General features: G+C 37.4%; 4 protein-coding genes and 1 long non-coding RNA gene across 7 annotated transcripts in view; 3 read left to right on the top strand and 2 right to left on the bottom strand.

The window, feature by feature from the left end:
- Positions 1–29: 29 nt before the first annotated feature.
- Positions 30–1,803, bottom strand: atp6v0e1 (ATPase H+ transporting V0 subunit e1). Of its 2 annotated transcripts, XM_057349096.1 has the most exons (4): positions 1,487–1,803; positions 1,013–1,060; positions 444–576; positions 30–354 (listed from the first exon to the last, which is right to left on the bottom strand). In XM_057349096.1, the coding sequence occupies exons 1-3, from the start codon at positions 1,588–1,590 to the stop codon at positions 483–485; spliced, it is 246 nt and encodes an 81-aa protein (XP_057205079.1). In that variant the 5' UTR covers positions 1,591–1,803; the 3' UTR covers positions 30–354; positions 444–482. The 2 variants fall into 2 exon arrangements, with proteins under 2 accessions (XP_057205079.1, XP_057205077.1); XM_057349094.1 differs by having other exon boundaries at positions 30–576.
- Positions 1,804–2,715: 912 nt separating this feature from the next.
- rpl26 (ribosomal protein L26) lies at positions 2,716–5,868 on the bottom strand. Its single transcript, XM_057349093.1, has 4 exons — positions 5,782–5,868; positions 5,032–5,204; positions 3,688–3,828; positions 2,716–2,886 (listed from the first exon to the last, which is right to left on the bottom strand). Exons 2-4 carry the CDS (start codon positions 5,197–5,199, stop codon positions 2,758–2,760), a joined length of 438 nt encoding a protein of 145 aa, XP_057205076.1. The 5' UTR covers positions 5,200–5,204; positions 5,782–5,868; the 3' UTR covers positions 2,716–2,757.
- Positions 5,869–6,125: 257 nt separating this feature from the next.
- LOC130563516 (interleukin-17B-like) lies at positions 6,126–8,788 on the top strand. Its single transcript, XM_057349092.1, has 3 exons — positions 6,126–7,203; positions 7,297–7,619; positions 7,989–8,788. Exons 1-3 carry the CDS (start codon positions 7,180–7,182, stop codon positions 8,242–8,244), a joined length of 603 nt encoding a protein of 200 aa, XP_057205075.1. The 5' UTR covers positions 6,126–7,179; the 3' UTR covers positions 8,245–8,788.
- A 181-nt stretch (positions 8,789–8,969) lies between these two features.
- Positions 8,970–15,065, top strand: part of ppp2r2ba (protein phosphatase 2, regulatory subunit B, beta a) — a 47,839-nt gene continuing 41,743 nt past the window's right edge. Inside the window, exons 1-2 of one of the 2 annotated variants that reach the window (XM_057349314.1) lie at positions 8,970–9,042; positions 9,123–9,197. In XM_057349314.1, coding sequence (XP_057205297.1) covers positions 9,036–9,042; positions 9,123–9,197 — 82 coding nt within the window. In that variant the 5' untranslated portion in view covers positions 8,970–9,035. Of the gene's footprint in view, positions 9,043–9,122; positions 9,198–10,807; positions 11,112–15,065 lie in introns of those variants that run through there. The other variant, XM_057349315.1, reaches the window with a different exon arrangement.
- On the top strand, positions 11,122–12,527 carry LOC130563634 (uncharacterized). Its single transcript, XR_008964141.1, has 3 exons — positions 11,122–11,330; positions 11,613–11,773; positions 12,404–12,527. It is a non-coding gene; the product is annotated as an uncharacterized LOC130563634 (long non-coding RNA).

Raw genomic sequence — 15,065 nt, 5'->3', positions numbered from 1 at the left:
GTGTTGCCAAAATATGATGCAAAAATACATTTGCTCCCTTTTTAATGATTTTATTGGACATCATACATGGACAAAATAACTACTACTTTCTTTTGTATAACATAATCAGGTTATTTAACAAACTATACACAACACAAAAGCAATGTATAATACAAACAAAACAAAGGCAACGTTTTATTGCATATTGTTTCCATTAAAAATAAATCAAATAAATATATAAACACAGATCTTATTACACAACAATCGTCATTCTTAGATTAAGAGAACAGCATGTAAAGCTTCAACTGAAAGGATCTTTCACAAAAGGCATTGGTGAGATGTTTTCTGTTTTGGCAATGTACATGCTTCCAGCATCTATTCGGGGTCAACAACAAAAAAAATGAATTAACAAAACGTTGTGTGTAGGTACGATGTATATGTGGTATAAGCCATGATCCATTTACATGGTTTATGACGTTTGCAAAGTATTCCAATGATGGATCTTATGGCCAGTGATGGTAAAGGTACCAGATGGTATCATTATTCAGTGATGGTCCAAGCAGTGGATTGAGCTGTGCAAGAATGGCAATCAGCCAGCTACAACACAACCAAGAACAAAAAGTGAAAAACAATCACAAGCAAGTGCTGTAGAGTCTTCAATAGATAAAGTGGTCAAATAAAAGGCTGTTTGCTGTCCCCTAGTGGCGGGTCGAGAACATAACTATCACATTTCTTCAAAATACTAAATAATTCACATCAAAGTGGGACAACAGTACAATCTATTTGTAAGGTCTAACACGTCATAGAAATATAAAAGTAAAAAATGTAATGTAGTGTAAAAGCTCAGGGGAACATGAACTAAAATAACTGGGATCAGTGTTGGTTTTATTTCTAATCAATAATGTTGGAGTTGCCCAAAGGCAATGTCTGACTTTCAGCTGTTACAGAACAGAACATTTGATATGTTTTACCACATTCAAATAGTTTTTTTCACAATATAGCTATAATTGAGACAATTTAAATGTGTACTTACAATAGGTAGCAACACACAGCAGTTAATACCAGCATGGTCACAATGACTCTGAAAGACATAAACCATAAGGTTAACATCTAATATTTATTTTACACTTGAACTAATTGAAAATAAGTAAAACGATTTTTTTTACAAAACGTAACATAACTAGTACGATAGGCCACTTAGCACAGACTATCACATGACCCTGTCATCGAGATCACATTGCGATAGAAATATATATGAGAACGTAATTAATAAGTGAAATAATAGGCTAACGTAAATTTGTTCTCTATTAGCATGCAAGTCACATCTCAAAACTTTGATCAAACTGTTTACTTCCTCAAAGTCTCGACGAAAAAAAATATGGCGAATGTCCATTAAAAACTTGACTATCTAAAAATGTTATAATACTTAAAATCCCAAAACTTTCATTAGTCAACCGTGTTCAATGCCGTTCATGAAACTTTTAAGGAAATGCTAATGTTTACTCACCCTCGATTCGGTCCTTTGGGAATAAACCACGGAATAACTCCACCAACAAGACCCCAAAACACAGTCATGACCGATACGGCGATCACAAAAGTTGTGCTCGCCATGATATATCTATATTTATTGTGTTATTAAACCTATTTTCCTTAAAACTACCAGACTTCTGACTGCTCTCGCGCTCTCAACTGGTGTGGTGTGGAGACTTATCACGTGACCCAGCTGGCACATGACTGATGTCTCACTACTTCCTCCGCTTGAAAAGATATGAACAAACCAGACTATACTTCTTAAATAATCTTCTTTTGATAATACAGACCCTACTGGTTTCAAGGTCTTGATCATATTTAATCTACAGTGGAGTCACATGAGACCTTTCCCCAACATTAATGAATTAAAATGTCACCCTGCGTTAGTAAAAACCAATTAGAGCAGCTTTGTATCAATTGTTTAGCGGCTGCTGTTTTACCTCAACATATAAACAAAGATAAATACATTAGTTTAATGATCGGCCATGCGGAATAGTTTTGAACTTTGAAAAGTTCCCTTAACGAGCCTTCTTTAAGCAAGGTATTGCTTAAACTGTGATTTTCACTTATGTGCAATCAGGATATTTGAAGACACGGAAAACATTGCTTTCTTTTGCATTAGAGGTAATGCAAGAAATAGTCAAAGACAGACAGTACAAAGAGCACATCAAAGTAGGGGATAAACAATTGCTTCTGCCTTTGTAAGGTAACCTGTGGTTAAAAACAAATACACTTGGTTACCCACTATAATCAACTCACATGGGGAGAATAGCATCCCATGTTTGGCAAAATTAAAAACAGGGTAATTAATGAACAGCCGATAAATAGATTGATGGTCTCTAGGAAATAGTCACCCTACATTTACTGTATTCTACTGTATTGTTACCCAATCAAGGCAATATGGGACCCTGTTTGTGAAATCCAGGATAAAGTCTCAAACTAAATGTGAAGCATCAAAGTTTCAAACATTAATTTCACTATATCAATATCTGACATCTTTGACATGGACTTGATCATTAAAGACATCAATGTTATTTTTACATAATGTTCTTGACATTATGTAGGTCCGTTTTATGTAGAAAACAGTAAATCACAAAAAATCGACTTCAGCTGGGTTTTACAGGAAGGGTCACGCATGTATAACTGGCTGCACAACTGAGCTTAGATCCAGAATCCAAAGTCAAAACACAAACACAAACAAAAATGTCAGGTTTTATACAGTCTTTTATTGTTAGCAAAAGAATCATTTCACTCCTGCATTTTCTCAATAGTCTCCTCCTTGTATTTGCCCTTCTCCTTGCCGTCCTGTCGGGACTTGGCCTTGCGCTCAAGGATCCTCTTGCGATCCTTGTCGAGCTTTAGTCTGGTGATCACCACCTAGAGAAAATAAGATTTTGATTTAATACAACGCAGAAGGCACAACATACTCTAATGTACATGAACCACTATAGGAAAAGTCATACGTTCATAAAACATTAAATAAAACAAAAGTAATTTTCTGTTAAACCACAAGCTATTAAAAAGGCCTAAGGTGATCTTCATATTAGCTTTGACAATACCAAACAGTCAGGATGCAAATGTTTCAATAGAATACAGGCAAACTTTTCTATAGGACCAGGGAACACAGTTTCTAATATAAATTGTTGTGTCAAAGATTATGAACATAAAATAATGGCCCTTTAAGCCTTGCATTTGCAAACAGCCTGACAATTTCTCCAAAATCACAATACAAAAACTGTAACAGCACATTTAGATTACGTGATTTAACAATATTACCAGTAGAAATTTAGTAACGTTAGTTACCTGAATTACACTGAACAAAAATTGTTACCAGGAGCCTGAGTATGCAGCCTAATGTCACTTAAATTGAAAAACGTGTAGTATTTGCTAAAACCTATCCATTTATCAAGGTAGGTACAAAACTCAGCTCAGCAAATAATACGCATATTAACATTTTCACAATAGTGTAATTAGTAAAATTAAAATATTCTGGTGCCTTTTCCTAAAAAATTGAATCAATAGTGTCAATCTCGTATCATTAAACTAGTTGGAAGATCAACCAGATCACTGCTCTCTAAATAACTAGTTCCACCACTATTCAAAACCTTAGTGAGCCATTCTTCAAAAATCATATTAGCGCAAGTTTTGGAACTAAGGAAAACATCAGAGATGTCGTACCTTGCTGGGGTGGAGGCCAACATGGACTGTGGTGCCATTAGCCTTCTCACGCTGTACACGCTCGATGTAGATCACATACTTCTTCCTATAGACCTGCACAACTTTGCCAATCTGCTGGCCTTTGTAGTGTCCCCGGACAACCTGGCAGAGAAAGCAAAAGCAAGAGAAATTACAAAATGAATCTGTGATGTAAAAACGTTAAGTTCAACTTTAAAGATCAAAATATGCTGTAAGATTGCTCAACACGCGTTAACATGCAAAATCAATGATACTTATCTACACAATGTCAGTTTTGCAAGTTGTTCCTTCTTTCTGAGATTTTTTACATCTTTGTAAGCATGTACACGGCTCAAACAAATTAAGGGAACACTTAGTCATCACAAAGTCAGTTAACCTTCAGGAATATCAATCAACCCGGTAAGGAAGCATAAGTGATTGTGAACCATTTTTACTTTTTTGGTGCAAATAAAAGTGACAACAGGTACACTGGAGAGGCAACAGCAAGGGTGGTCTGGGGAGGACCATCCACAGGGGCTCCAGTTGCTATGAAGTATCGGGATGAAATCATCAGAACTATTGTCAGAACTCATGTTGGTGCAGTCCAGAGCCCTACTGGTGCATGATAATGCCCGACCTCATGTGGCCGGAGTCTGAAGGCAGTTTCTGGACGATGAAGGCATTGATGCCATTGACTGGCCCTCACGTTCCCCACACCTAAATCCAGTTGAGAACCTCTGGGATCTCACGTACCCGAAGCCATCAAGTAGCACCATAGACTGTCCAGAATCTCACTTATGCTTTGATCCAGGTCTAGAAGGAGATCCCCAGGACACCATGTGCCATCTCATCAGGAGTATGCCCAGACATTGCTGGGAGTTCATACGGCACGTGGGGCCATGCACATTACTGACTAACATTATGAGTTACTGTGGTGAAATTCAAACAAGTTGAATGAGCCAGTATTATCAATCGTTTAAAGTGATTTTACTGAAATTCCTGCCCTGAAAGCATTTGTGATTTTGGCTTTCAATGACCATCGTCACATTATTTTGTTCTCACAACATTACGCAAAGTATTCAAGTGAAGAGTTTTAACCTGGATATTTCGTTCATTGAGATCTAATATAGTGTGATTTAAGTGTTCCCTTAATTTGTGCAGTGTATATTTTGAATCAACCAAGAACGTTTTTCTCACCATAATGGTAAATATGACCAAAGGCTTTTGTCAAAGGTTCACATGTACAAACACTTCATGACAGGTAGACAACCAGTTATATTAAACAGCTCAGTAGAAATGTGAATGACAATCATGAGTATGTACAACTTGAGTTGGGAATGTCCTTACCTGGACTTCGTCGTCCTTACGGATGGGCATTGATCTCACGTTGTACTTCTGTCGGAGCTCTTTGGACAGAGGGGAGGACATGATTTTCCTGCGGATGTGTGATGGGGCATTGAAGTGCCTCTTGCGGTTCTTGCGACGGGAGGACGTCACTAGCTTGTTGAGCTTCATAATGGCTGCGAGTTAAATGAAAGCGAGCATGTTAGTTATGCCCATCTTGTCATGCCTTGCAGTAATGCCAAAAACTTCGTGTACTTGTCAGATGGTAAACTCTTCACTTCAGCTCAAACAAAAATTTAGATTTTTAACTATGACATGTAGTGTGTTGATTTAAGTAATACAACGTCTGTCATACTAATGATCTCAAACGCCACACGTTTTGTATTGCGCTCCACGTTCAATGTTATTCCCGCACAGCCGTCTTCATAATAAACCTTTCAATGCGACAAGCAACACAATAATTGAACCTACTAGTTTTAAAACTACTCCGTTTTATTTCTCGAAACCAATGTGCTTGGGTGAAAACAGAAGTAAGGATATTTACACGGGGCAGAGAAGCGCTCCTGAGGCAGCCACCGGCTAAATTTATGCTACTAAATCTGTCCATTTGTTGGCTTGTGAAGACAAAATAACACACCTAAATGGATTATAGTGATATTGTATAACGATAATGGGCGTTTTAAACTTTGCAGACGTGAAAACCGAAAGGATGGAAACGGATAGATGTAAAACGCTTTAGCAATCTTGGCTTACCCTGCCGACTTGTCGTTATGGCCGCCGGAAAAGAGACTCGAGAACTACTTCCGCCAAAATTAGTTCAAGACCAACTCTCGCGAGATCTACAGACAAGTGGGATTTCATAGTGCCCGCGTTGACCTACTGCTGCACGAGTTGGTCATGAAACTAAAAAACCACGTTGTAAAATATATGAAAAGCATATAACATGCAATAAACTTGATCCGAGTGTTTTGCAGATATGGTTGAAAAATGTGCACTCGCTTAAAGTATTTAATTAGAGTTAATGCTGACTTTTATTTATTTCCAAAAATAAAAGTATATTGTAAAAAATTTGAAATGTAAAGACCGCTTATATGTATTATAGCCTATATTATACCTATTTTGGATACCCTCTTAAAAATAAGTTTCACAGGTGCTTTGGCGAAAATAAAAATACATGAGACTTCTTTTTTCGAAAGGTGAAACAAAACAAGAGAGAAGGCAACTCTGAGGTCAATTCACTTTATTGGTCTTACATAATTGTCTGTAAATTGAAAAAACTGTTTTTATCCAACACAATATTCAGCATCCATTTTTGGCGTTTATCCAACCGGCCTTTAAAATAGCTAAACATAGTTTGCCACAACTGTTCTCTTTGAAAATCAAGGTCTATTAAACTGCCCTGACATGTCACAGCGGCAGGTGTTCATTTGCACAACTCAATGGCATCTATTGTGAAAATGAATATGGCATTGAATGAGCCACATCAGGGGGAAAAAACATGGATTGACCAAATCTCTAGCAGCAGACACTGTTCTTTTGGGTTGCAGTTCCAAAGAGTGTTCTTTGCTTCACAGAATGGTTCTAAGGCGCATAAAGCTCTGTCTGGTCGTTTGTTCTCTCTCTCTCTCTCTTTGAGACTGAAGAATAAAGGGTCTTTTCACTTAATACCACTGAATGGGCATGCATAAAAATAACAAAGGTACAAAGCTCCAAACAGAAATATTTCTCAGGACTTGAGAGTTCGGCGAAATTTCCTGAAATTCTGTTGAAAACATCTCATGCACCTGTAAATTTGTAACATTATACACTGGCTCCTAACTAATGCTTGTTCAGACAGCAGCATTTGAACTTAAAACTATAGTTGTCAGATGATGAAGCTGAAGATCTCTCTCTCTCTCTCTCTCTCTCTCTCTCTCTCTCTCTCTCTATCTATCTATCGGACATGAAAGAGAGTTACAAATGAATAGACTTACATATATATTGTTCTGTATGGCCCCACCTTGAACTGTTCGGTTCAGGTGTGTCCCTGTAGGCTACTGTGTCAGTGTGAGGCGTGACACTGCAGCATGACTAATCTCATGCTCAAACGCTTTCAGTACAAACTTATGGCAAGAAGACCACTGTGACAGCTTATTGCGTTCTCACTGAAACATGGGAAACATGTGGAAACATAAGGTGAGCTCTGAAGAAAAATGCATGCTTCCTTCCTTGGGCAGTCTATTTTATTTTAAGAAATAACATTAACTTCATGTTGCTCATGCTTTACAGGTAGTCATGGTGCTGATGGTGGGGAACATGTTAGTGTCTGTGGAAACGGAACAGACCAGAAAAGAAGCGAAGTCTCGCAGACGCAAACTAGAATCGCATCCTCGACGGATAGCCTCATCTGTCAAAATTTCCCCGGATCCACTGATGACAGGTGCAGAATCAGGGGTGGGGATACCCAGGGCTGTTGAAATGGACTTTGACAAGAGCATCGAAGACATGGTGTCCCAAGTCAGAAACAATCCAAACTGGTCCATAAACACGTGCGTGGTGGATCGCAAACTTTGGATGTCCAACAGTCGCAGCCTCTCACCATGGTCTTACAGGTGAGTGAACCATGCACCTGCGTAGGCAATTGCACTAAATCTATGTATCTGATCATTTTAATGCTTTTCATTGAACTCTTACATTATATAAGGAGACCCTGTGCCAGTTTAAATACTTATTACAAATATCATTGATTAACTATTCATTTTAATGGATTTTTAAGACATATTTATAAAGTCATCCATAGAAGTGACGATGCTTATGCACGCTAGTATTGTGAAAGATTATACACATCGTAAGATTTGACGTCTTCACGCATGCAAAACCTGGTAAAGTTGGTTAAAGGTAACATAATGCGCGCTCTTGTGTTGTGCGCGCGCGTTTAGATGACTCTCTTACCTCACACGCTGATGGCTTTCTTGTTACAGAATAAATCACGACGAGAAGCGTAAACCCGTGGACATCCCCGAGGCCGTGTGCTCGTGCGTGGGATGCATCAACCCTTTCACCATGCAAGAGGATCGCACCATGACCAGCGCTCTCATTTACACCAAAATCCCTGTGCGCAGAATGCTGTGCCACCGGCCGGCCAGGAAACCGAATAATAAGAAGAAGAAATGCACGCCCCGGTACAGGACGGTCGTGGAGAGCATCGCTGTGGGGTGCACGTGCATCGTTGGGTAGCTGAGTGGGACGCTGAATCTGTTTTTAATCTGCAATGGGTTTATACTTTGTATTAATGCTGCAAAAGAATGGTGATGCTTATTGTGAATATATTTTTATTTGACAAACCCTGCTGAAAAAATAGATAGAACAATTACAGACATTATAACGGATGTAGTGGTTATTATGGCAATTGTATTGGTTTTGAATGAAACTATGGTCTCTTGGTTTGATTGGTGGGATGTTATCTGGCGGATGGGAACCAATAACACCATTAAACACGTTGTTGTAATGGTTTTATTTGTTAACAGCTCATAATGGTATTTAGAAGAGAATTTCCACTGTTGTTGTATTTTTCAGCAGGGTAAATGCATTGGTATAGCTAGCTTTGTGAAAACAAATGTTTCATTTTTTTTTAGAAGCAATAATGTCCTTTATGCAGTGCTGTATATATTTCATGATTTAAATGATTACGAAATTGCTTTTTTATCTTGATATTATTATGGCCTAAGAGCGTGCGTAATTTGTTTTGTAATATCACAAGATTGAATAAAATATTTTTTCATTGATCAAACAACATTGCTTACGATCATCCTTTTAAACAAACATCACGTATTCATTTAGTTACGATTTTGCATGTTGGTCTCTTGGCGCCACCAGCTGGACAATAACAGCTGGTAAACACGAACGGGTGAAACTTTCTCTCGTTGACACTGCTCACGGTGAGTGATGAAGAGGAAGTCAAACCCCAGTCTCTCAACCAGTAACCGAATCATACTGGTACAGCACAGAGGCACGGTTAACTGCGCATCATGCCCGGTATGTTAACCTTTGCATATGAGATAAATATTCGTCAGCTGAAAGGTTACCATTCTAACCATTAAATCTTGTTTGGAAAGGACGAGGTGTCCCACATGAACGAAACTGGTGTTTTGTCCAGGTGAAGGGTCCAGCCGGGGTGAACTCAACAGAAGGTAGGAGCTGACATACTTTCAGATGCACACATGCCAAAATATAACCTCGATTTTTTTCAATATATTTATACTGTCAGTAGGATAAGATTTCTCTCATTCATATTGTCGACTCCTAATATATTAATACTACCGGTGGCCACTTTTTGATCTTTCAAACAGTATAATAAAAATAATAAGAGAAAATGCTTTTTGACAAGCATTTTATCTGAAGGTAAAGCAGAAACAGGCAACTCATAATCTATCATCATCTTGAGCATTAAATATAATTATAATTAGCCATAAAATGTTTCAACAGTGTCCATCCAGTAACGTTTCTGTGTAGGTGTTTGTTGGTGCATCAGTGTGTACTAATACACAATTATAGAGTGTTAAACTTTTAATTCAACTATTCATTCATATAACACTGGTTAACTGTTGATACATACTGTTGACACATTAAGTATTAATGCCGCAACATAAAAAATACTGGAAAATCTGTAGAGCTGCAGGCGACCTCCATTTCAGCGTGTCTTCTTCAATATATCCAGGTCTGTTCATCTATATTTAGAAGCTCATAAATATTCATTGAGGTTTTAGTGCTTTCTTAAAAAAAGAAGCCAGCGTGATATCCCTCCCAACAGTGAGTCAGACAGTGTGTGTCAGAAAGTGTAGGAGGAGAGAGAGAGAGATGCTGGGTGAGAATGAACTCTTTGATATTTTGATACCCTGGGGACCAGCACAGATGGCACCTGTACTGAGAGGCGGCGGTCACTCTTGCTGACATATCAGCATGTGACTTCCTTCACAAAATATCAAACTTGATGCTTCCAGTCTGAGTTGCATTTGTAAAAAAGTGACATTTGTTTCTTAAGGTCAGACAGAGAGAAATTATAGAGATTATAGAAGAGTAAACATTCATTTGGGAATCATTTAGGGAAGCAAGAGTTGTAATGAATTTTAATAAAAAGGAAAATGAAACTACACATATGTGGTTTAAGTTTGACATGATACGCCCAAGAACAGCTGTAGTTTGAGGTGGGGTTTGGTGCTAAATCAACAAGTCTTCAACAAAGTTGTCTTGCTCAGAGTCAGCACAGGCATTACGACACTATTTTCTGTAAACCTGCATGAAACAATATGTAGGCTGAAATTACTTTTTATTGCACTATTTTATTGCACTGATGTAGAATGCTTCAGCCTTACATCAAGCATTTCAATGTATGTACAAATTGCGCATAAGACAAACTTGAAACTATGCTTGTACACATGACAACCACAAGATGGCGCCATTAGGTAACTTTCAATTTAGCAGCAAAAAAGTTTGGTCACTTTGCTAAGCAAGAATGTGATTTTTATGTCATAGCCTACATCGCGCACATCTAAACAAATCTCTGTGGTCATCTTATAGATCTTTACGCAGTTTTTCCTTGACTAATCCTCAAACTATGACAAAAAAATGTATACTAGGAAAATATTATAATGTAAAAATTAAAACGTAGGCTAATTAAAATGCACACGTAATAACCCAGAAATGATCAAAACACTTCAAAATTAGGCCAAACGGGATAAAAATGTAATGGTGTAACTGCCCCCATCGCTGTACTTTCCCATTTTTCGCTGCCCCTCCCAACCGATGCTCGAGAACACAGCTCAACCCTCCGTCCTTCTGGGAGAAAAACATGATAAACTGTGAGGATGCACAGCACGTCGTTTTGGCAGATGTATGAAAACTGTTTAGGATGCTGCCCTGACTCCAAAAACATCCAGGGACCACCCTTTTTCGGTCCCGATCTGCTGTGATCTCCAGCGCGGATGGTTGGAAAGGAGCCTCCCAGAGGAACACAGACGGAAGAAAGATGAAATGTTTTTCCCGGTACCTGCCTTACCTCTTCCGACCTCCGAGCACCCTCCTCTCCTCGAGCTGTCACACGGAAGGTAGGACTGACAGTCAAACAAACAGCTTGATAAGGATTGGTCTTGTGGGCTGGGGATCACAGTGATGCTGTGTAATGACAACTTTGGAAGTGATGGGGAATCTACCCAGCTGGCACACGACCGACCTTCAACGTTGATATTTGGTTGAAATTATGTACGTTCATGGTTCAACGTTTATCCAACATTGAAACAATGTTTAATGCTAAATGGTTGTAAAAGGTCAGTAAAATACTTATAAATCAACGTTGAAAATTCAGCAAGGTCTGCACCAATAATCAACATAATATGTTTAACATACAAAAATGAATTTGTCCAGTATGAATGTTTTCTGTGATAATTTTACATGAATGTGGATACTTAAAACACTTAACATTTAAATCATTAAGTTAAATTTAAAAAAATAACTGACTTTTTTATACTGTTTTTTTTGGGGGGGGGCGGAGTTGCCCATCCAAAATCATGAATATTTTTATAGCATATTTTTATCATGATACAAGTTAGATGCACTCTCTCACACAACAACTGGATTAAAGAAAAGGGATAATCTCGCGAGATTCCAGACTGGACTGCAGAGTCAACTCGTCTCGTGCTAGGGCTCTGGTTTCGCGCGGGTAGTCAGAAGCATGAACGGTCTCAGCGGAAAGAAAACACACATTTCTAAGGTAAGCAAAACTTACTGGTCTTGATGTGTAGGCTAGCTATTGGTCTACTATTTGTATTACTTCGTTATGTTTTTTTTTTTCATTTTTTGAGTGTAATTTCGATCCTTTATTTGCCGTGCTATTGTAATACGAGTGTGTCTCGAGCTTCCCGCCGAAATTCAAATTGTACTAGCCACTGTGTTGCTAACGTAAGGACTTCAGGGGTTGTTTTATTGACTTTCACTTTAAAATATTTTTGCTTAAATGATTATTGGTGAACCAATATATACCTGCAGTTTTTTTTTTGCCACCAACCATTCTCACTATACCAATGTGTAATTTACATGTTTGAAAAATAGCATTTCAATAATCGCGTTACTTACAGGGTTTAGTCTGTCATGTATGTAAGATGCAATGCAAATATGAAAGGAAACAAAGTTTCGCATCGACAATAGGAGGAGAGTGCTGTACACACTGCCCTACTGTTGATCTGGCATTAATCAGGAAATGTTGTGGTTTTTAAATTATGACTAATAAAATGAATAATAAAGGCTTGGAAAATAATTGGCAGTAATAACACAGGATTCATATGTGGGCTCAAATGTACAGCATTTATGACGATGACTTAACTTCTGATTTTTTTTCCTTTAGATGCTGTCATCAACACTCACAACACAACCCAATCAAATATTCAAGGAGTTATATCCAGATATTTGAAATATGCACCAGAAAGGATGGGTGGTGGTGGCCGTAAGAAAGCAATAAAAAATGTTTAACAAGTTATTGCAACAATTGTTTAAGTTTTTCTTTATACAGCATAAAATGTTCTAAAAAAATTTGATTTGTTTTTCTATTCCATTTTGGCATCTTAAAAAAGGGTTTTCATGTATTCTTGGAACATCCAGTGTCTTTCCTGCCATTTTGAAACTATACTGTTTGAAAGATTTTTTTAATAGAAAGATCAAATAGCTGCTTTTCCTTTGTTTGTTAAGAATCATGCCATAAAGTTTTTCTCATTCATATTCAGATTACCCTTTGAGGTCATTTTATATTGTAATTATGCTCAACAAGTTGAATGCTAACAATTGCATTGATAATACTTTTCAGTAATTCACTCAGTATTCCAGTTTACCATATTTTTGTGCACAAGTTGTAATAATAGCATTCAGAATGGTTATACTATTCGTATATGTTGATCCAGTTGCGACCTAGAAAATAATGTATATCTGTAGTTGATTTAAGGTTTAAAGGAAGACGTTAAAACAATGTTGCGATTTCAACGTTGATTCAATTTTCAAAATCGACACTTAACTCAACGTTAATTAAACGTTAATGGTTTATACCTAAATTCACCCATGTTGAAACCTGAGACGTTTAAACAACGTCAGGATTTCAACGTTGTTTCAATTTTCAAAATCAAAACAAAATCCAACGGTCATTCAACGTTGACCCATGACGTTGATTCAACAGTAACTCAACGTTGAAATGCCAGCTGGGTAGAGATGAGCTACACAGGTCACTTTGGGTGTTCTGAAGTCCTAGTCATATATGGTCAAGCACTAGGTGCAAGACAGTGGCATATATTTTTGTCCTTTTATATATACAGTAGTATACATATTTTTACATCTAAATCTAAAATGTATGATATTTAGATATTAAAGATAAAAAAAAAAAAAGTGTTTAAAGTTGTTTTAATAATACAAATCATTGATGAATTGAGTGAAAAAATACTTAGCATTTACTAAATTTAGCATTTTAACATATTGTTCTTCTGTTGTAATGACATCATGCACTTGAGCTGGCATGAACTTCACAAGTTTGTGCAAAACCTGATGATGCATGCTTTCCCAGCATGACCTGAAAACGCTCCAAAGGGCGTCTTGAGTAAATTAGTGGAAACAAGAAAAACTTGACCTTTTGTATTAAAAATGTAACTTATTGTACAATGGGAAAAACATGATCAATATCACAAATTTGTTTACATTTAATAAGTGTCAGGATAGCGTAGAACTTTTTTTTAAATGTTCAAAATTAAAATAATGAAAATGTAATATGGTCTTTATTTTGGACTATTTTGTGTAAACAGATGTACATGTAGGCCTATAAAATCTTGTTGTTGTTTTTTTGGAGTTAAATACTCTTTATAGTTAAAGGATCTTCTGGATAATGGTGTAATGACCATTGTTGAATCTCTATAAAAGAAACATATGAATTGATGCTATCCTAAGCTCCCCCTTATGCTTTTATGGCTGTACAGAACTGCTGTAGATTTAAAGGGGTCGTATGACACGGCTAAAATGAATATTATGGTTTGTTTTAGATGTAATGCAATGTGTATACACGATTTAAGGTTCAAAAACGCTGTATTTTCCACACACCGTGCATGTTTGTATCTCCTCTTTGCCCCGCCTCTCTGAAACGCACAGATTTTTTACAAAGCTCATGGCTCTGAAAAGCGAGGTGTGCTATGATTGGCCAGTTAACCAGTGCGTAGTGATTGGTGGAATACTGCAAGCGTGTGACGGAACTGTAACGCCTCTTATCATATTTGGAACATCAGGTTCCTCTTCAATTGTACTGACAGGTACGCCCACCTTACTTGCGTATACATTTGGGCGGTCTTAGTCAAATCATACCACGAACTGACGTAGATTTGTGGGGGTGTGGTTACACGAGGCGTTTCAGGCAGGTCTGGGTGAGCATTCGCTTTTAGATAGAATGCATTTTTTGTTTCGACACTTTCATTTTTGAAATTTTACGTGTCTAATACATGCATGGGCAACTTATAACACACCAAAGACACAGATAAACACGTATTCGCGCCATATGACCCCTTTAATATTGTGGGGTTTTGCAATGTCAAACAGAAAAATAAAACATCCTGCATTCATTTGTCTAGCAGAAGTTGTGTTTGGTCCAAGAAACATTCTCATGAGCAATTGTAAGTGTGTGAGTTTTATGTACCGGTCAGAGTGCCCTACATCTTCTTTATAACACTGTCGAAAAGCACAGCTTGTCGACCATAAAAGTGTGCTTTATTTAAGCTTGTCCTCTGCTGTTTACTATTCTTCTTGAAAATGTGACCCTCTATGCTTATAAAAAACATTATTCATGGATTATCTCCATCAATAAACATGTTTTTATTGATTTGTTCTGTGAGAGAATAACAAGAGACCCAGAGTCAGTGTGAATCAACACAAGCCCATCCTGAAATGGTAAATTATTGAGTATTTGTATTTTGTGGAGATCACAGTCACATAAGGGTAGGAAATCAAAATGGTTCTCAGCTTTGCAGTTGTACTTTTACATTTAT

This window comes from Triplophysa rosa, linkage group LG13 (assembly GCF_024868665.1).
Source record: "Triplophysa rosa linkage group LG13, Trosa_1v2, whole genome shotgun sequence".
Classification (NCBI taxonomy): Eukaryota; Metazoa; Chordata; class Actinopteri; order Cypriniformes; family Nemacheilidae; genus Triplophysa; species Triplophysa rosa.
Note: the sequence above shows the minus strand (reverse complement) of the source record. Positions and strands in the feature narration are given on the sequence as shown.